At 42.1% G+C, this 22,793-nt stretch overlaps 1 protein-coding gene across 5 annotated transcripts in view; it reads left to right on the plus strand.

Moving 5' to 3' along the window:
- Positions 1-652: 652 nt before the first annotated feature.
- The window catches only part of trabd2a (TraB domain containing 2A), a 36,552-nt gene continuing 14,411 nt past the window's right edge, over positions 653-22,793 (plus strand). Inside the window, exons 1-3 of one of the 5 annotated variants that reach the window (XM_056747141.1) lie at positions 653-1,053; positions 11,155-11,397; positions 12,306-12,866. In XM_056747141.1, coding sequence (XP_056603119.1) covers positions 11,239-11,397; positions 12,306-12,866 — 720 coding nt within the window. In that variant the 5' untranslated portion in view covers positions 653-1,053; positions 11,155-11,238. Of the gene's footprint in view, positions 1,054-9,691; positions 9,721-10,231; positions 10,748-11,154; positions 11,398-12,305; positions 12,867-22,793 lie in introns of those variants that run through there. The other 4 variants (XM_056747140.1, XM_056747142.1, XM_056747139.1 and 1 more) reach the window with 4 other exon arrangements.

The raw sequence follows: 22,793 nt of genomic DNA on the forward strand, positions 1-22,793 counted from the left end.
AGAAAATGAATATGGTGTTTTTTAACGGACCATTTGTGACCCTGGATCACAAAACCAGTCTTAGCACAGGAACATTTTTGTAAAAGAATAAAATACATTGTACGAGTCAAATTATAGATTTTTCTTTTATGCCAAAAATCATTATTATTAAGTAAAGTTCATGATCCCTGCAGATAACAACTTCATAGGTGATTTTCTCAATATTTAGAGTTTTTGCACTCTCAGATTTCTGAGTTTTAAAGGGTTTGATCTCAGTCAGATATTGTCATATTCTAATTTAAACATCTCAATTTCGAAAAATTGACCCATCAGACTGGTTTTGTTGTCCAGGGTCACATTTATTACCATCACTGTACTGTAGTAGCAGGTAATGAACAAATATTCTGTATTCCCTGAAAACTGGCCTTAATAAGACCAAAAGCTAACGATTATATGAATAGAGGATTTAAGAATGTTTTGTTCACTAAAACCATTTTTTGTGACGAGTAAATGCTTTTCTGTGTGCCTTCAGTTATTGCGCATGCGTGCAGTTTGTCAAGCGCTTTACACACAACACTTTTCTCTGCAGACCCGCCCCTAGGCAATCGTGAGTCTTTATCGTGTGGTGATTGGCTCTTCTTACCGGAAGGCGGGAGTTTCTTCACTTGCGAAAACAGACTTTCATTCACACAGTTATGATAACGGCAAGTCTGTCAGTGTTTAATTTATTGTAGTATTATAAGTGAAGTATGTCGTCATCAGCGTGCTGTAACACGACGCGTCCTCATTGATAGTCTTGAATCTGAGGTCTCAACAGATTTATTTGTCTAATCTTTGAAGATTCAACTTTTGTTTTAGCTCAGACCTGTTACGTGCTCGTGGATCGGCACTTTCTGCACGTTTTACAAATAAAATGTTTAATTGATAGAGCCCGACCGATTTATCGGCGGGTTGATATTACGCATTTAGCGTTGCATAGTTTGTCCACCAGAGGACACTATAACGCCACAAACCCTTCAGTCAGCTGATCCAGCCGGAGCGAATGACGGAGATCATCGGTGAAGTGTGTTCATGGTAAGTTAGCAACTGTCACGAGACATGCATTGTTTGAATAACAATTAAAAGAACATACCCATCAGTTCTCTAAACTCAATTAGCATGACAAAATGCATGACTACCATGCAGTGTTAATTTCGTTCACGAAAACTAAGACTATAACTAAATAAAGATGAATGCATGATAACGAAAATATTCTTGTCCCACCTGGCGGACATCAGTTTGCGCGCATGCGCTGCTTCTCTCATATAAACGGTGAGAGAAGAGTCTGTGAGGAGGGTAAGAACTAGGGATGAGCGAGTACAGCATTATCTGTATCTGTATCTGTTAACCATATAAATTATCTGTACTCGGACTGGGCGGGGCCTAACCAGGAAGTGGGCGGGATTTAACCCGGAAATTGGGTCGGGTTGTCTTGAGATGGGCGGGGCTTTAACCGGTATGTTATTTTAAGCATGCAATTCATATGGGTTGATCAGAAATTGTTATATTTAATGCTGATTAGAAAAATATTTACATGACAGCATCAGCATTGAGCTTCAGATCAATGGTTTTGATCACGATGACGAACGAACTATATAAAGAATAAGTTTTGCAACAATTAATACAACACATGCGGTTGCAATTATGAAGTTAAATGTAATGAACAAGAGTTTTCATCTCAACATAACTTTATTTTTTTAACTTTTAAATAAAAACTGGTTAGAGCCAGCTGACGGTTTAAAAAAGACAGGCAGAGACGCAACGCGAGTCGCATTCTACCAACCACCACGTCTGAACAAACCCCACGTTTACCAAACTCTACTGGTTAATAAGTAAGTACTACAAACCGAAATAAAAACAAACCTGAAGCTGAAGAAACCCTAAACGTTAACGGAAAAGACCCTCGAACATGAGTGACTGAGGGAGAGACAGAGAGAGAGAGCTGCGAACACAGTCAGCAACACAATACATCTGTATATGTGTAGAGGAGGGGCGCTGTGACTATCACAGAACGCAGACACAGTCAGCAACACAATACATCTGTATATGTGTAGAGGAGGGGCGCTGTGACTATCACAGAACACAGACACAGTCAGCAACACAATACATCTGTATATGTGTAGAGGAGGGGCGCTGTGACTATCACAGAACACAGACACAGTCAGCAACACAATACATCTGTATATGTGTAGAGGAGGGGCGCTGTGACTATCACAGAACGCAGACACAGTCAGCAACACAATACATCTGTATATGTGTAGGGGAGGGGCGCTGTGACTATCACAGAACACAGACACAGTCAGCAACACAATACATCTGTATATGTGTAGGGGAGGGGCGCTGTGACTATCACAGAACACAGACACAGTCAGCAACACAATACATCTGTATATCTGTAGGGGAGGGGCGCTGTGACTATCACAGAACGCAGACACAGTCAGCAACACAATACATCTGTATATGTGTAGAGGAGGGGCGCTGTGACTATCACAGAACACAGACACAGTCAGCAACACAATACATCTGTATATGTGTAGGGGAGGGGCGCTGTGACTATCACAGAACACAGACACAGTCAGCAACACAATACATCTGTATATGTGTAGGGGAGGGGCGCTGTGACTATCACAGAACGCAGACACAGTCAGCAACACAATACATCTGTATATGTGTAGAGGAGGGGCGCTGTGACTATCACAGAACACAGACACAGTCAGCAACACAATACATCTGTATATGTGTAGAGGAGGGGCGCTTTGACTATCACAGAACGCAGACACAGTCAGCAACACAATACATCTGTATATGTGTAGAGGAGGGGCGCTGTGACTATCACAGAACGCAGACACAGTCAGCAACACAATACATCTGTATATGTGTAGGGGAGGGGCGCTGTGACTATCACAGAACACAGACACAGTCAGCAACACAATACATCTGTATATGTGTAGAGGAGGGGCGCTGTGACTATCACAGAACGCAGACACAGTCAGCAACACAATACATCTGTATATGTGTAGAGGAGGGGCGCTGTGACTATCACAGAACGCAGACACAGTCAGCAACACAATACATCTGTATATGTGTAGGGGAGGGGCGCTGTGACTATCACAGAACACAGACACAGTCAGCAACACAATACATCTGTATATGTGTAGGGGAGGGGCGCTGTGACTATCACAGAACGCAGACACAGTCAGCAACACAATACATCTGTATATGTGTAGGGGAGGGGCGCTGTGACTATCACAGAACGCAGACACAGTCAGCAACACAATACATCTGTATATGTGTAGAGGAGGGGCGCTGTGACTATCACAGAACACAGACACAGTCAGCAACACAATACATCTGTATATGTGTAGGGAAGGGGCGCTTTGACTATCACAGAACGCAGACACAGTCAGCAACACAATACATCTGTATATGTGTAGGGAAGGGGCGCTTTGACTATCACAGAACGCAGACACAGTCAGCAACACAATACATCTGTATATGTGTAGAGGAGGGGCGCTGTGACTATCACAGAACGCAGACACAGTCAGCAACACAATACATCTGTATATGTGTAGAGGAGGGGCGCTGTGACTATCACAGAACGCAGACACAGTCAGCAACACAATACATCTGTATATGTGTAGGGAAGGGGCGCTTTGACTATCACTGAACGCAGACACAGTCAGCAACACAATACATCTGTATATGTGTAGGGAAGGGGCGCTTTGACTATCACAGAACGCAGACACAGTCAGCAACACAATACATCTGTATATGTGTAGAGGAGGGGCGCTGTGACTATCACAGAACGCAGACACAGTCAGCAACACAATACATCTGTATATGTGTAGAGGAGGGGCGCTGTGACTATCACAGAACACAGACACAGTCAGCAACACAATACATCTGTATATGTGTAGAGGAGGGGCGCTTTAACTATCACAGAACACAGACACAGTCAGCAACACAATACATCTGTATATGTGTAGAGGAGGGGCGCTGTGACTATCACAGAACACAGACACAGTCAGCAACACAATACATCTGTATATGTGTAGGGGAGGGGCGCTGTGACTATCACAGAACACAGACACAGTCAGCAACACAATACATCTGTATATGTGTAGGGGAGGGGCGCTGTGACTATCACAGAACACGGACACAGTCAGCAACACAATACATCTGTATATGTGTAGGGGAGGGGCGCTGTGACTATCACAGAACACAGACACAGTCAGCAACACAATACATCTGTATATGTGTAGGGGAGGGGCGCTGTGACTATCACAGAACACAGACACAGTCAGCAACACAATACATCTGTATATCTGTAGGGAAGGGGTGCTGTGACTATCACAGAACACAGAACACAGACACAGTCAGCAACACAATACATCTGTATATGTGTAGGGGAGGGGCGCTGTGACTATCACAGAACGCAGACACAGTCAGCAACACAATACATCTGTATATGTGTAGAGGAGGGGCGCTGTGACTATCACAGAACACAGACACAGTCAGCAACACAATACATCTGTATATGTGTAGGGGAGGGGCGCTGTGACTATCACAGAACACAGACACAGTCAGCAACACAATACATCTGTATATGTGTAGGGGAGGGGCGCTGTGACTATCACAGAACACGGACACAGTCAGCAACACAATACATCTGTATATGTGTAGGGGAGGGGCGCTGTGACTATCACAGAACACAGACACAGTCAGCAACACAATACATCTGTATATGTGTAGGGGAGGGGCGCTGTGACTATCACAGAACACAGACACAGTCAGCAACACAATACATCTGTATATCTGTAGGGAAGGGGTGCTGTGACTATCACAGAACACAGAACACAGACACAGTCAGCAACACAATACATCTGTATATGTGTAGGGGAGGGGCGCTGTGACTATCACAGAACGCAGACACAGTCAGCAACACAATACATCTGTATATGTGTAGAGGAGGGGCGCTGTGACTATCACAGAACGCAGACACAGTCAGCAACACAATACATCTGTATATGTGTAGGGGAGGGGCGCTGTGACTATCACAGAACACAGACACAGTCAGCAACACAATACATCTGTATATGTGTAGAGGAGGGGCGCTTTGACTATCACAGAACACAGACACAGTCAGCAACACAATACATCTGTATATGTGTAGAGGAGAGGCGCTTTGACTATCACAGAACACAGACACAGTCAGCAACACAATACATCTGTATATCTGTAGGGAAGGGGTGCTGTGACTATCACAGAACACAGACACAGTCAGCAACACAATACATCTGTATATGTGTAGAGGAGGGGCGCTTTGACTATCACAGAACACAGACACAGTCAGCAACACAATACATCTGTATATGTGTAGGGGAGGGGCGCTGTGACTATCACAGAACACAGACACAGTCAGCAACACAATACATCTGTATATGTGTAGAGGAGGGGTGCTGTGACTATCACAGAACGCAGACACAGTCAGCAACACAATACATCTGTATATGTGTAGGGGAGGGGCGCTGTGACTATCACAGAACACAGACACAGTCAGCAACACAATACATCTGTATATGTGTAGAGGAGGGGCGCTTTGACTATCACAGAACGCAGACACAGTCAGCAACACAATACATCTGTATATGTGTAGGGGAGGGGCGCTGTGACTATCACAGAACACAGACACAGTCAGCAACACAATACATCTGTATATGTGTAGGGGAGGGGCGCTGTGACTATCACAGAACACAGACACAGTCAGCAACACAATACATCTGTATATGTGTAGAGGAGGGGCGCTTTGACTATCACAGAACGCAGACACAGTCAGCAACACAATACATCTGTATATGTGTAGGGGAGGGGCGCTGTGACTATCACAGAACACAGACACAGTCAGCAACACAATACATCTGTATATGTGTAGGGGAGGGGCGCTGTGACTATCACAGAACGCAGACACAGTCAGCAACACAATACATCTGTATATGTGTAGGGGAGGGGCGCTGTGACTATCACAGAACGCAGACACAGTCAGCAACACAATACATCTGTATATGTGTAGAGGAGGGGCGCTTTGACTATCACAGAACACAGACACAGTCAGCAACACAATACATCTGTATATGTGTAGAGGAGGGGCGCTGTGACTATCACAGAACACAGACACAGTCAGCAACACAATACATCTGTATATGTGTAGAGGAGGGGCGCTTTGACTATCACAGAACGCAGACACAGTCAGCAACACAATACATCTGTATATGTGTAGGGGAGGGGCGCTGTGACTATCACAGAACACAGACACAGTCAGCAACACAATACATCTGTATATGTGTAGGGGAGGGGCGCTGTGACTATCACAGAACACAGACACAGTCAGCAACACAATACATCTGTATATGTGTAGAGGAGGGGCGCTTTGACTATCACAGAACACAGACACAGTCAGCAACACAATACATCTGTATATGTGTAGAGGAGGGGCGCTGTGACTATCACAGAACACAGACACAGTCAGCAACACAATACATCTGTATATGTGTAGAGGAGGGGTGCTTTGACTATCACAGAACACAGACACAGTCAGCAACACAATACATCTGTATATGTGTAGGGGAGGGGCGCTGTGACTATCACAGAACACAGACACAGTCAGCAACACAATACATCTGTATATGTGTAGAGGAGGGGCGCTTTGACTATCACAGAACACAGACACAGTCAGCAACACAATACATCTGTATATGTGTAGGGGAGGGGCGCTGTGACTATCACAGAACGCAGACACAGTCAGCAACACAATACATCTGCATATCTGTAGGGAAGGGGCGCTGTGACTATCACAGAACACAGACACAGTCAGCAACACAATACATCTGTATATGTGTAGAGGAGGGGCGCTTTGACTATCACAGAACACAGACACAGTCAGCAACACAATACATCTGTATATCTGTAGGGAAGGGGTGCTGTGACTATCACAGAACACAGAACACAGACACAGTCAGCAACACAATACATCTGTATATGTGTAGGGGAGGGGCGCTGTGACTATCACAGAACGCAGACACAGTCAGCAACACAATACATCTGTATATGTGTAGAGGAGGGGCGCTGTGACTATCACAGAACGCAGACACAGTCAGCAACACAATACATCTGTATATGTGTAGAGGAGAGGCGCTTTGACTATCACAGAACACAGACACAGTCAGCAACACAATACATCTGTATATGTGTAGAGGAGGGGCGCTGTGACTATCACAGAACACAGACACAGTCAGCAACACAATACATCTGTATATGTGTAGAGGAGGGGCGCTGTGACTATCACAGAACACAGACACAGTCAGCAACACAATACATCTGTATATGTGTAGGGGAGGGGCGCTGTGACTATCACAGAACACAGACACAGTCAGCAACACAATACATCTGTATATGTGTAGGGAAGGGGCGCTGTGACTATCACAGAACACAGACACAGTCAGCAACACAATACATCTGTATATGTGTAGGGGAGGGGCGCTGTGACTATCACAGAACACAGACACAGTCAGCAACACAATACATCTGTATATGTGTAGGGGAGGGGCGCTGTGACTATCACAGAACACAGACACAGTCAGCAACACAATACATCTGTATATGTGTAGAGGAGGGGCGCTGTGACTATCACAGAACACAGACACAGTCAGCTACCCAATGAGGATTTTTATTCAATCCGAGCACAGACATTGACTCGTATTACTCGTATAATACTCGTACTCGGCAAAAGTGCTTTATCCGTACCGGATACTCGTTTCAGCCGAGTATCCGGCTCAACTCTAGTAAGAACAGACATATATTCTGTGTCTCCACGCGGTTTACAAAGCGTCTTATTTTCCTTCACGATCGCCGGTAAAACGCTGCAAACTTGAAGCGCGAAAACAGGCGAGACACATTACAAAAACATCTCAAATGTTTTTATAAAACTGTTAACTTATCCGCTAACACGTGCTGCTGCATGACGTGAAATGCAACAAAGTCTGACAAAAGAAAACCAGCGATTGTCCTCCAGTCATTATAGAAGTGATGAAGTGAGCTAAACTGTATGTTCCAATCAAATATGTAACATGTTTGCATGACTAAAGAAATGTAATACAATTTATGTCTTTTTGAAAGCTTTTTCTCATCAACTACTAAAGCAAAGACAGTGCAAGCAGCTATTTTCTTTTAAGAGGCATGTCATGAGCCAATAGCGTTTGAGTGAACTGAATGAATACGCCCTAATGAACGAGTCATTTGAGTCAAAAGTGATTGAATGAACTTGAACATGTCATTGTTATTTATCAGAATTTAACAGAATATTATTTTCCAGTCTTGTTCACAGTTATATTTATGAAGCTTACCAAGTCTAATGAATACTCGTTACTTTGAACAAAAACACAATAAAAAATATATCTTTCATATATATATCATATATCTTAAGTTTGTATTTTTATACATTTTATTTATCATTACTTTTATATATTTTTATGTTCTTCTGGTCTGTTGTGACAATTAAACAAACAAGCTTATTTTTAAACTAAATTATCCTATTATTTTAGTGAGGACTCATAAATAACTACAACTAATGTTAGGGAAATCTGTTTATGTTGTGTTACGCGTTTCTGAAATTTCTTTTTAAAATTAATATTGGAATATCTGAGTTTTAAATCACCAAATATGTGTATCGGTATCGGTCTTATAAAATCCTTTATCGGTCGGGCTCTATAATTGAGTTTAGTAATCAGATTGTCATCATCTTTCATAACTCTCCAGTTACGAAAGATGAACTGGAGAGTTCACACATATATATTTCTATCTGCAATAATTTTACTAGTGTTATTCAATATTAACCAAATCATGAACACGTGAAAGTCGAGCTACATGTGACTTGTTACTCTTTAACCTTGTGTTTAGTGTATTATTATGTCTATTAATATTGAGTCACATCGCTGTGATGAAAGAGTTTTACGTGTTGTGTTATGTGCGTAATAAATACATTAAGTTAAATGTATGAACAAGCTTGATTTGACGTATATTTTTCATTGTAAAAAAAACCACTATCTAAGGGTTTATGCTGAAACCACTTAACACGTGACGTGTCTGTCTGTGTTATAAACTTACTTTATTCTCACCATTTATTTTTCCTTAAGTAACTAACAAGTCAGTTTTGTAATGACACGTACCAACCTCCAGGAAGTGACATCACATTTTGTTGTGACAGTGCATTACTGTCATGTATTTTGTATTATTTCACTATCATTCTGTCATGTCTGATAATAACAGATCAAAATCAGCAATGTCACAGGATTGACCTTTCAGACCACAGCTGGAAATATGAAAAGGAGTCTTCAACTGTCTTTAATGTGAAGTTAAGTAAGAATTAAATGATGAACTAATGTATATTTATTCATATTTACCCTTTTAAGTCTTTTGAGGTTGAGTGTATGTATAATAGGAATTGTATTTAGTGTCAAAAGTGCCTGAATGTCTTGAAGCATCAGTGGACGTTTCTGTCTGAATGTTTCAGCTCTGTTGGGTACACTAGTGTTGGGTCTTGTAGTCTTTGAACAGAAAGAGTCTTTCATACTCTTCATGTGTCTGTGTTTGCAGATGTTTGTTCACCTCCAGCAGCTTCAAACTGGCCCTCGTCTTCATCTCTGTCACGTAAATCAAGCAAATCAATTCCTCTTTGCTGTGTGTCACACTTCCACATTCTCACAATGCTGTGAGAATAATACACGATTAAAAACAACATGCACACACACACTTCAATCTGGATATTTTGTACATGCATAAAGAGAAGAAAGTAGGAAAAGAAATGATTCTGCTCCATTCACATTGACCACATGGGGGCGATCACATCTGTTCTTTTTAAATGAATCAGAAGTTTAAAACAACACTGATTCTCAAATAAGCACTCGTTTAAAAATAAATGAGTATTTAAGAGCAATGTTGACATAACTGCTGTTATATGACATTATTGGATCAAATCCAGTGTATAGAAAAGAACAAAGCAACTCAAGAAGAATAAAAGAAATCTATCAAGAAATATTTTTGTTATCAGTAGTTTTTAAGGACAAAGAGAAAAATGAATGTGAGGAGATCAGCAGTGTGTACATTACCAGCACATCTGACCGGGATAAAACAACAACACATTTGCACCTTTTAAAAACGAATAAAGTTTTTTTTTCAAAATTAGCAATTTTATGTGTGCTCTTCCATTTAAGATGATCTTCACAAAAGTTATAGAAATGTGTCAGACAATATATTAAAGAACATTTGAAGTGGACAAAAAAAGTACATTTGTGTGTGTGTTTACATGTGTGTTTTTATTTCATGTTTGAAGCCCTCGTTTGTAAAGCTGATAAACAAGTTTTTTTTTTTTTAAAACGCAGAACAGTCTGTAGACTTCAGGTGTTTAATTACAAACAAACGGATAATAAACTCTTTAGATATAGGGTTAGATTATATAACAGAGGAATACTTGAATTCCACAGAAAACAGTCATTGTGTGTGAGAGAGATAATCTTTATGGTCACTCGTGTTTTGTTGAATATTCATTCAGTTGTTGTGTGTTTTATGAGCCGCACAACATCTTCGTACAGAAGTGTTTGTGTTGGCCGGAGTCCTGCTGCGGGTCCGATCTGCTTAAATCAGATTATTTGCCCCGTGTGGGGGTGAGTGGGGGAAGGTAAAGCCCCCCTCTGACACACACACACACACACACACACACACACACTCAGCTCAAAGTTGTTGCGCGGCCGCGGTGAAGATCGCGCGCTCGTGTGTGTGTCGTGTTCGCGTTTAAACGAGTCGTTTGTTTGAGGAAAGACTCCCATAAACACTTCAGTGATGTTTTGGTCGGTGTGTGTGTGTTTGTGTTCGGATCTTTCGGGATGTGTGTGTGAAGTGAAGACAGACGCGCGCGTGCAGGAGCGCAACCTGCTTTCTGGACTTTAATAGAGAGAAACTTTGGGACGCGAGTGTGTGTTGCCGCACGTGTTGTTGTGTGACAGTGAATGAGAGGAGTCATGCACAGTATACACCAGAGAAACAACACAATGTGTCCGTGTGACAGAAGTTTGCGTTCTTCTGCAGGATGGATGGCAGATCTCACACTCCGTGTGCGCTTCACATGTGTGTGTTTCTAAAGACACACTGATGTTGTGATCGTCACAGTTCATGTTCAGTGACTCCTCGTCATCTTCAGTAGAGATGATGATGATGATGATGATGATGCTGGTTAACTGGAGCACTTTTCTCCAGATCTGCTTCATTGTGGCGTTAAGAGCTAAAGAGATACACCTCAGAGACTCCTCCAACTGTGATCTCAATAGAAAAGTAAGTCATTTCACTTAAAAAGAATTTGATGTTTAATGTCACTAGAGAAATATAACCATAATAGCCGCAAGGGATTTCTGACTTTTCTAAATATGACGTCACCGCCTTAACTAATGGTCGTCTCATTTCTAAAACTCTTTTTTTTATGGAAATGGTGTGAAAGCAGAATACATTTTGACTGTTTATATGATGATGTACACACTTTGTCCATCTGGATGTACATCACAGTGTTGCAATGAAGAAAGATGTGATAAACCTTAATGCCTGGAACACACTACAAGACTTATAGATTCTGAACAGAACTAGACATCACACACTTGCAGATGTTTTGAAAGTTTCAGATATTCAGATAGAAACACACTAAGTGATCAAATCTTGAGACGGGCACACACTTTCTGCAACAAGTCCAGACTGAAGATCTGAGCAAAAGTCTTGTAGTGTGTTTTAGCCTTAAGATAACAACAATATTTTCTCTATTTTATGACTTTGACAAATCACTAAAGCTGTTCTTTTTGTTGTTGTTGAAAACTGATAATGTTAGTATGTAACGTCTGTGTTAATTTCAGGCATTTGTTGTCAGTCTCACGGCTAAAGTGTGAGACGGGTCAGTGTTACGGGGCATGTGTGAGACGGGTCAGGGATGTGTATTGCTCTTAATGTCGATGTCAGGCACTAATGAGATATTAACTGACTTGTGAATAAACAGCCTCTGCAGTCGTTTCCTACATCTCACACCTGTCTTCTTCAACATACATGACAAACACAGACCCACACCAGACTACTGAACACAAGAGACCAGTGCAAAACAAGCAGTCAGTCTTTGATATCATCTTCTGTGTGTTTGAAGTCTCATTCTGTGATTTCTGCTGCAGATAATCTCTCTTTCACTCTGTCTGTCTGTCTTTCAGCAGAGCGAGCTGAACTCTTTCCTGTGGACCATAAAACGAGAGCCGCCCTCTTATTTCTATGGCACTATTCATGTTCCGTACACCCGCGTGTGGGACCACATCCCAGAGAACTCCAAAAAGGCCTTTCAGGAGAGCAGCATCGTGTATTTTGAGCTGGACCTGACGGACCCGTACACCATATCGGCTCTGACCAGCTGCCAGCTGCTGCCGCACGGCGAGAACCTCCAGGACCTGCTGCCCCGAGACATCTACCGTCGCCTGAAGAGACACCTGGATTACGTCAAGCTGATGATGCAGTCGTGGGTCACGCCGGACCAGAGGGGCAAAGGCCTGTACGCCGACTACCTGTTTAACGCTATAGCGGGAAACTGGGAGCGGAAGAGGCCGGTGTGGGTGATGCTTATGGTGAACTCTCTGACGGAGGCAGACATTAAGACTCGTGGAGTGCCCGTCCTAGACCTGTATCTCGCTCAAGAAGCCGAGAGGATGAGGAAGAAAACGGGAGCCGTGGAGAAGGTGGAAGAGCAGTGTCATCCGCTGAACGGCCTGAACTTCTCTCAGGTGAGCTCTTCTGTGTCTCATCACTGTTTGTGTGTGTCAGGTTCAGAGTGATGGCAAACGTCTGTCAGAACTGATTTCTCTCTCTCTCTCTCTCTCTCTCTCTCTCTCTCACTCTCTCTCTCTCTCTCTCTCTCTCACTCTCTCACTCACACTCTCTCTCTCTCACTCACTATCTCTCTCTCTCTCTCTCTCTATCTCTCTCTCTCCGTCTCTCTCTCTCTCTCTCTCTCTCCGTCTCTCTCTCTCTCTCTCTCTCTCCGTCTCTCTCTCTCTCTCTCTCTCTCTCTCAAGATTCAAAGATTCAAGATTCAAAGGAGCTTTATTGGCATGATAAAAGAAAATGTACATTGCCAAAGCACAAGATTAAATATAAACATGCAGAAATACAGATTAAGATCAAAAATAAGATAGAATAAAATTAAAAGTCTATAAGTAAAAATCTATATATATATACATCTCAATATAAACAGAAAAAGAGTTTTAATTAAAGTTCTCAATGAGGGTGATAGTGTCAGTTTGTGTGTGTTGTCCTGTCAGTGTTGTGTTGTGTTGTGCTGGTTGTTCTTTGGTCGTGGCAGGACTTGACATATCTTGCAGCAGGTTTGAGCTTCTTGACTTTTCTCCCAGTATGTATGAGATCTTGTCCTTTTGTTGAAACTGGTCAAAGTCTTTGTGTAAGTTTGTAAACTGGGGGAAGAATGTTTCTCTGATGTGTGTGTAGTTGGGACAGGAGAGGAGAAAGTGCAGCTCTGTTTCCACTTGATTGTGTGTGCAGTGTGGACACAGTCGCTCTTCTCTCGGTGTCCATGTGTGTCTGTGTCTGCCCGTCTCTACAGTGAGCTGGTGATCACTGAGTCTGTACATGCTCAACACTTTTCTTAGTTTAGGGTCTGATACGCTTGTGAGCTATTCTGACACTTTATATTCTCTATTTAGTGACAGATAGCATTCCACTTTACTTTGCTGAGCTGTTGCTTCTGTCCAGTGTTTGACATATTTCTCTTTTTGTCTTTTCATCATTTGGTTTAGTCTGGCTGGGGTTTGGGGTTGACTTGGGCATGTTTGGGGTTGTAGAGTTAGTTGTGAGATCAGTTGGATGAAGGGGTTTCTCTCACACACACGCACACACACACACTCTCACTTGAATCATTTTAACCGTTTCTTTGACTTTGTTAAGTCATTTGTCGTGTATGTGCAGGAGGTGAAAGTGTTGTGCAGCGCTCTGATGATCAGAGTCCATCTCTTTTTGGTACTGTAAAGCAGTAAATCATCTTTTCATCAAGTTTGTTTAAAAACTGAAATATCAAGTGTATTTCTGTCATTATTTCATTGAAATGTTAATAAATCAAAAGTTTATAACAAAGCTGAATTTCCACGTGTTTACATTGTTCTAAGTGGGCAGAGGATTTCTAGAACTCAGAGTCAGCATGACTGGACTGGGATATAAATCTAGAAATAATATGAATTTGAATGCAGTTTTCTAACCTGGTTTTAAAAAGACATCATAGAGTTGAGCAGTGGAGCTTTTGGTGAGATTAAGAACAGTCTAAAACATCAAAATGAATTTGTGACTTTATGCTTAAAACAAGAAAAAAATCATGTGTTCTAATGTTAAAATAAGTTTTACTACTTTATTACAGCAAGTCAAGATTGTTTGTCTTACTCCATCAGCAGATCTGTTCCTTCTTGTTTAAACCTAATAAACTTAACTTTGGTCATTTTTTTGTCATTTTGCTTCTCAAGTGAAGGTATCTTGATTTAAGAATGTTTAGATATTTGTCTTGAAAAACTGAGGTTTAGATTTAGATGCTAACGGGATTCAGTGGTCTATGGAGCGTCTTGCTAGGACAAAATCAGGATTCGCAACAACCAGCGAAATCCTTGAATAACTTCTGGCGCCCATAATGACGGCTCTGCCTGGAATTCCATCTGTGTTTTTAATGTTTAGCACTTTGTGGTATTAAACACAACTTCAAGTCTTTGAGAAAATAATCTTTGGAACAAATCACACACAGGGCTTAAAAAAACTCCCACACCCAATAATGATAAATGACGTTTGTACAGATGGTGCAGATTGAAATGACTCTCCTCACAACAAGTTTTAATTTTAATTTCAGGAGAAGTTTCATTTATGAAGTTATGTCAAGCGATCAAAGCAAGCAAACAAACAAACAAGACTGAAGGGGCTGCACAAACACAATTGAAGCTTTTCTATTTTCCCCAGTGATGAGGCGTTCAGTGTTAGAAGATCAAATCTGACCTTTGTTAGAGAGTTTAAAAAATAAGATCATGTGATGGCTGGGGTAGGTGAGATATGCATATTTGGCATGCTGTCCAGTGAGCCGACTCCGAGCTCGCCGGTTCCTTCTGAACCCGGAACACTCTCCTCCTGATAGGGGTGAAAATGGCCCGAACCCAGAGCTCATCCCCCGGGGTCCTGCTATAGAGAGCGAGTTCGGGGAGAGGAGCCGGGGAGGTGGAGGGATGTTGAATTACTTTCAGAGATATTACAGGAAAGATTTCTGGTCTATTTATGAGAAGGCTTGCTTGAGCTGATAGGGTAGATGTCGTGATTGCTAATAGCGAGCCAGACGATTTTGATTATTTGCTTCGGCTTCACCCGAACTTTGTTAATTAAACATAATTTTGTGTTGCAGCGATGTCACTGCAACAAGTGGTTTGTGTCGAAGTGACATCATGGGGACAGGTAGGTGGTTGTCGCTGCGACAGGTGGTTTGTTTTGAAGTGACGTCGCGGCGACAGGCGTTTTGTGTCACAGCCATGTCTCTGCGACAGGCGTTTTGCGTGGAAGTGACTTTGCGGCGACAGGTGGTTTGCGATGAAGTGATGTCGCGGCGACAGGCTAATGGTTGTGGCTGCAACAGGCGGTTTGCATTGAAGTGACTTCGGCTCCAAAATCACTGAACGCCCTGAAGTCTGTCAGAGACGAGAGGAAAAAGACCTACTGTCTGACATTACACTGTTTTATGGTTTTGTTTTTCATTTATGTAACACTGTTACTCTATTTTTACTGTAAACCGTCTGTAACCAATAATGAAGCTTTAGTCTGTCACGTGATTATTGGGTCTGTTAGATATATCCAAGGGAATTATAGACATATAGTAACATGAAGTATAGATGATGATCTCTGGAAACATCATTTAAATCTGCTATCGTTTGTCCATCTGACCTCTATCAGCACCGTCCCTCATATACTGACAGCAGTACTTGATGAAACGGGTTCATAATCTGATCTCTAGAGATTCGTGTGTTGTGTATGGAACAGTTCTGTGTGTTTGTAAATGTGCATGGACACAACATGAATGAGGAGAGTGGACGGTGGTGTTTGTCTCTTGACACTCAGCACATGAAAGACGCAGCTGTCAAACTCTCTTTTCTGCTGACGGTCGTTGGGATCACAGGCCTTTGAAGTTTCTCACTCGGCTCTCTTGAATTCATGAAGCAGAAGTGCATGAAGGTATTGTTGCGCTGCAACTCCAGAAGGTTCCGCTGCTCTTGTGTTGTATTTGTATTTGAGCGTGTGAAAGCGCTTGCTCTCCCCCCGCATGTCCTGCGCAGGCTGTATTGTTTACTTTGTGTCTTGCTCAGAGAGAATTTCACTCAGTCGGATGAATTGGCCGAGTTTTCAGGGTCATTTACACCCTAAGAGTGTTTGTCTTTGGGGATGGGGGTCTTTGTGCGTCTCCACTCACTGACCTCATAAAAACTCAACAAATCCCCCCACACCTACACACACACACACACACAGATCAAAGTTAATTGTACGGCTCTGTTTCCTCCGCTGATTTCACAGAAAGCACACCAGCTCTGAATATTTGCACACACATCACTTCAATATCTTTACATTCCTCATCTTCTGCTCGATGTCCATAAGTGTGACAGTCACACAATTTGTCGTGCGTGCATGTGTGTGTTGTGCGTGTTGTCTGTGTGTATTGTGCATGCGTGTGTATTTTGCATGCGTGTGTGTGTTGTCCATGTGTGTTGATGTTGGTTGAAGACGAGCGCTTGTGCAGCTCATGGCCTCATGCCACATGTGGAATGATTTCTTCAGAGGTTGTGAGGTTATCCACAGATATTTTCCACCTCCAGGAGGATTTTAATGGACATGAATATTCTCAGTGTCAGTTTAATTCAATTCAAGTTTATTTATATAGCGCTTTTCACAATGTGTATTGTTTAAAGCAGCTTTACAGGGGCAAACAGGAAAAACAGAAAAGTTAAAACACAGCACAGTGCATGGTGTTTATACAACGAGTAAGATCATTCCATAAATAATATCTAATATCTAAATAAATAAATGAATGCAGTCTCCCGGTGAGCAGGCCAACACTGCCCTGCTGTGGCAAGGAACCCAAACTCCAATGATTGATTAATGTAGAGAAAAAAACCTCGGGAGAAACCAGGCTCAACCGGGAGGGCCAGATCCCCTCTGACGTGTCATAGCTGCACTCAAACTTCTGACATGTGGTTTAGGTTTAGCATTTAATACCAAATATTGTAACTTCAGCATTAATAAGACAAATAGTCCGTCTTTTCAACTGGTTGGGGGTGTATTGGTCTGAGCTTGGACATGGTGGAACTTCTTCCTACCTCGGGATGGGCATCCCGAGGCAGAGGCGGAAAGAGAATAAAGAGAATAATTAGCGTAGCTGCTGTTCATTAACTATGCATTAAGTGAAAGCTTGGATGAAAAGATGTGTCTTTAATCTAGATTTAAATTGGGAGAGTGTGTCTGACCCTCGAATAGTATCAGGAAGGCTATTCCAGAGTTTAGGTGCTACGTATGAGAAAGCTCGTCCCCCTTTGGTGGATTTTGTTATTCTAGGTGTTGTCAAAAGTCCTAAGTTTTGAGATCTTAGAGAGCGGGATGGGTTGTAACTTGATAACAGCTCGGTTAAGTAAGTAGTGGCTAAACCGTTCAGGGCTTTGTAAGTAATTAAAAGAATTTTAAAATCAATACGATACTTTAAAGGGTAGCCAGTGAAGCGATGATAAAACTGTCAGAACAACATTGCTGAGGATGTTCAGTTATTTCTGCAGTAATACACATGATGTTGTTCTGGTTTTGTTGGTGTTGTGCATTGAAACGCTTGATGTTTGATCAGCTTTATATCTAATACAAACCTTACATTAACCTATACATTTGTTTCTAAGTATGTGCAATCCCCTGGGATCAAACCAATGACCTCCTTACCACTGAGCTACAGGAAATCTTGTATAAATTCATCTTTTCTCTCAAACTTTTGCAGTCAAACATTGATTTACAACATGCCCCCACACTTCTGCAAACCCATTGGCTGAGACAGCTTATGTGGGCCGGACGAAGCTGTCAATCACAGCGCTGCTTCTCTACTGTTGTGTGTGACATTGGTTCTGTCAGACAGAATAAGTATAAATCTGTGGCCAAGAACTGAGGCTAAGTGTGAGGGGGACAGTGACGGCTCAAGCACACACAGACTTTAACCAACTAACCCACTTACTCTCCTTTACACACACACACACACACACACACACACACACACACACACACACACACACACACAGACTTTAACCAACTAACCCACTTACTCTCCTTTACACACACACACACACACACACACAGACTTTAACCAACTAAACCACTTACTCTCCTTTACACACACACACACACACACACACAGACTTTAACCAACTAAACCACTTAATCTCCTTTACACACACACACACACACACACACAGACTTTAACCAACTAAACCACTTACTCTCCTTTACACACACACACACACACACACACACACACACAGACTTTAACCAACTAACCCACTTACTCTCCTTTACACACACACACACACACACAGACTTTAACCAACTAAACCACTTACTCTCCTTTACACACACACACACACACACACACAGACTTTAACCAACTAAACCACTTACTCTCCTTTACACACACACACACACACACACACACACACAGACTTTAACCAACTAACCCACTTACTCTCCTTTACACACACACACACACACACACACACAGACTTTAACCAACTAAACCACTTACTCTCCTTTACACACACACACACACACACACACAGACTTTAACCAACTAACCCACTTACTCTCCTTTACACACACACACACACACACACACAGACTTTAACCAACTAAACCACTTACTCTCCTTTACACACACACACACACACACAGACATTAACCAACTAAACCACTTACTCTCCTTTACACACACACACACACACACACACAGACTTTAACCAACTAAACCACTTACTCTCCTTTACACACACACACACACACACACACACACACACAGACTTTAACCAACTAAACCACTTACTCTCCTTTACACACACACACACACACACACACACACAGACTTTAACCAACTAACCCACTTACTCTCCTTTACACACACACACACACACACACACACACACACACACACACACACACACACACACACACACACACACACACACAGACTTTAACCAACTAAACCACTTACTCTCCTTTACACACACACACACACACACACAGACTTTAACCAACTAACCCACTTACTCTCCTTTACACACACACACACACACACACACACACAGACTTTAACCAACTAAACCACTTACTCTCCTTTACACACACACACACACACACAGACTTTAACCAACTAACCCACTTACTCTCCTTTACACACACACACACACACACACACACACACAGACATTAACCAACTAAACCACTTACTCTCCTTTACACACACACACACACACACACAGACTTTAACCAACTAAACCACTTACTCTCCTTTACACACACACACACACACAGACTTTAACCAACTAAACCACTTACTCTCCTTTACACACACACACACACACACACACACACAGACTTTAACCAACTAAACCACTTACTCTCCTTTACACACACACACACACACACACAGACTTTAACCAACTAAACCACTTACTCTCCTTTACACACACACACACACACACACAAACTTTAACCAACTAAACCACTTACTCTCCTTTACACACACACACACACACACAGACTTTAACCAACTAAACCACTTACTCTCCTTTACACACACACACACACACACACACACACACACACACAGACTTTAACCAACTAAACCACTTACTCTCCTTTACACACACACACACACACACACACACACACACACACAGACTTTAACCAACTAAACCACTTACTCTCCTTTACACACACACACACACACACAGACTTTAACCAACTAAACCACTTACTCTCCTTTACACACACACACACACACACACACACACACACACACACACAGACTTTAACCAACTAAACCACTTACTCTCCTTTACACACACACACACACACACACACACAGACTTTAACCAACTAAACCACTTACTCTCCTTTACACACACACACACACACAGACTTTAACCAACTAAACCACTTACTCTCCTTTACACACACACACACACACACACACACAGACTTTAACCAACTAAACCACTTACTCTCCTTTACACACACACACACACACACACAGACTTTAACCAACTAAACCACTTACTCTCCTTTACACACACACACACACACACACACAGACTTTAACCAACTAAACCACTTACTCTCCTTTACACACACACACACACACACACACACAGACTTTAACCAACTAAACCACTTACTCTCCTTTACACACACACACACACACAGACTTTAACCAACTAAACCACTTACTCTCCTTTACACACACACACACACACACACACAGACCCTCACCATCACAGCTCATACCTTAGAAATGATATCACTAAAATGTAAAGATTTTAAAACATTTCAAACCTCGGTACACCTTGAAACCACTATTCAGCCCATGCCAAGACTGTGTGTCAGTGTGTGCGCGTATGTGTGTGTCTTTCTGTGTGTGTGTGTGTGTATGCGTGCATGTGTGTGTGTGTACTTGTTCATCTATCTTTATGAGCAGAGTGAGGACTTAGAGAGTAAAAAAAACATTTTGGCCGGTCCTGACTTTCTGAGATCCCTTTAAAGGACTGTTTGAGGGTAATGTGTGAGTGTCATAACATCTGTAGATGAAGTCAGTGTCAGCGTGCCCTCAGACGAGTGTTTCTGGGCCTTAAGTGATTGTTGTTGAGGTGTTCTGGAGACAGACGTCAGCGATAAACTTATCTCAACAGGGCTTGAAAATGAAGCTGCAGACTGTTTATTGACAAAATGTCTTTTGTAATGAGTGGGGCAAACATCTGAGACACAGACAGAATCTCATCGCTGCAGAAGAAATAATTGAGATGTCACAGAGTCTTTCTGATGTTTATTGGTGGAGATTAAGGTGAAAAACACTGACTGCTTGTAAACATGATGGTTTCATGACTAACTGAAGACAGAGAGACAGATGTGTGTGTCTGTGGAAGCTGATCATGTTTGTGTTTGTAACGGCTGCTGATGGGTGATGTGTTTAACACACGTCCATTAACAGGTGAGTGTGAAGTCGTCCATCACTCCTGACACTGACAAGTCAACATCATCAATACAACACCAACACTTATTTCACATGCAGTAAACTGTTTTACGTGGCCAACCATAGAAACATTAATACTCACACCACAGTATCGACAGAATATCAAAAACACTCAAATGCATGTAGATATATGTGTTGAGTGGTGTGATGGAGTGTTTGTTTAAAGAAGAGATGATCTCTGTTTAAATACACTTCAGTGATCTGTGTCTGGTTCTTCTCTTCTGGGGAGTTTCTCTCTGATATAACTTTAAGTGTGTCTGAAAGTTTTTGGCTTCTTTTTTATTTGAATTTAAAGCGACTACAGTTTTAATTCAGATCGCGAGAATCAGGAGTTTTTTTTCTTTTCTTCTGCTGTACATGTGGATTATTTTGACAAATTCTGATTAATTAAACTCTTGATTTCTTTGTGTACAGTGTGGATTGTCTCTAAGACAGCACTTTTTGTCGCCAGAGAAGTGGAATTGAAAATCACATCCTCTTTAACTCTGTCTCTGTATGTTAGTGTGCTGATGGACAACGGTTACATTTACATTTATGCATTTGGTAGACTTACATTGCTTTATCCTATATAATTTTACATAGGTATTTGCAATCCCCTGGGATTGAACCCACATCCTTGCGTTGTTAACGCAATGCTCTTACCACTGAGCTACAGGAAAGGTTACTCTTAAAGGTTCACTCTTAAAACATGTACAGTGTAGAAGTAGAGCAAGACACATAAGTTAGATTCATGTTGTGAAACATCAAATTGAAATAATACGCTATTAACATAAATAAAATCACAGTGTCTCTCTCTGTGTGTGTCAGTAATCACATACAGGATGTTTTCCATCACAAAGCAGATTTTTGACTTTCATAGGACTGTGGAGTGCTTTGATTTGGACTTGTGTTGTTAAAGTGTGTGTGTGTGCATGTGTGTGAATGTGACCGATGACCCGCGCATCAAACACAACAGAGACTCGTCACAGGAAGAAATAGAATTGGTTCAGCCCTGTTTTCCTCCCCCCCCTGCTGTAATTTAATGGGTTGAAAGGCTTTGTAGCTGCCGGGACGAGGCGGGGGGGTTTGGGGATGTTGCTGAAGATGCTGAAGCAGATGGACGGAGGGTTTTGTGTGGCAGAGTTTGGAGGCTAGCAGGGTGGCGATAGGCTCATTTGAGCTGCATAAAGCTGCCGCGCTTTCAAATGCAGAGCAGCCACTTTGATGAGGCCCGGATGAAAGCTCAGGACGCCACCGGGCCGACGGGACCCTTTGTCCCTGGCAAGAAAGCATCTGCTGGATTTTTCCCTCAACTCTCACACAGCCGTCAAAACAATGACGGGCGGCCCAGAGAGTGTCATCACAGCTGATGAGAGAGAGA

This window comes from Triplophysa dalaica, chromosome 4, assembly GCF_015846415.1.
Source record: "Triplophysa dalaica isolate WHDGS20190420 chromosome 4, ASM1584641v1, whole genome shotgun sequence".
Lineage (NCBI taxonomy): Eukaryota > Metazoa > Chordata > Actinopteri > Cypriniformes > Nemacheilidae > Triplophysa > Triplophysa dalaica.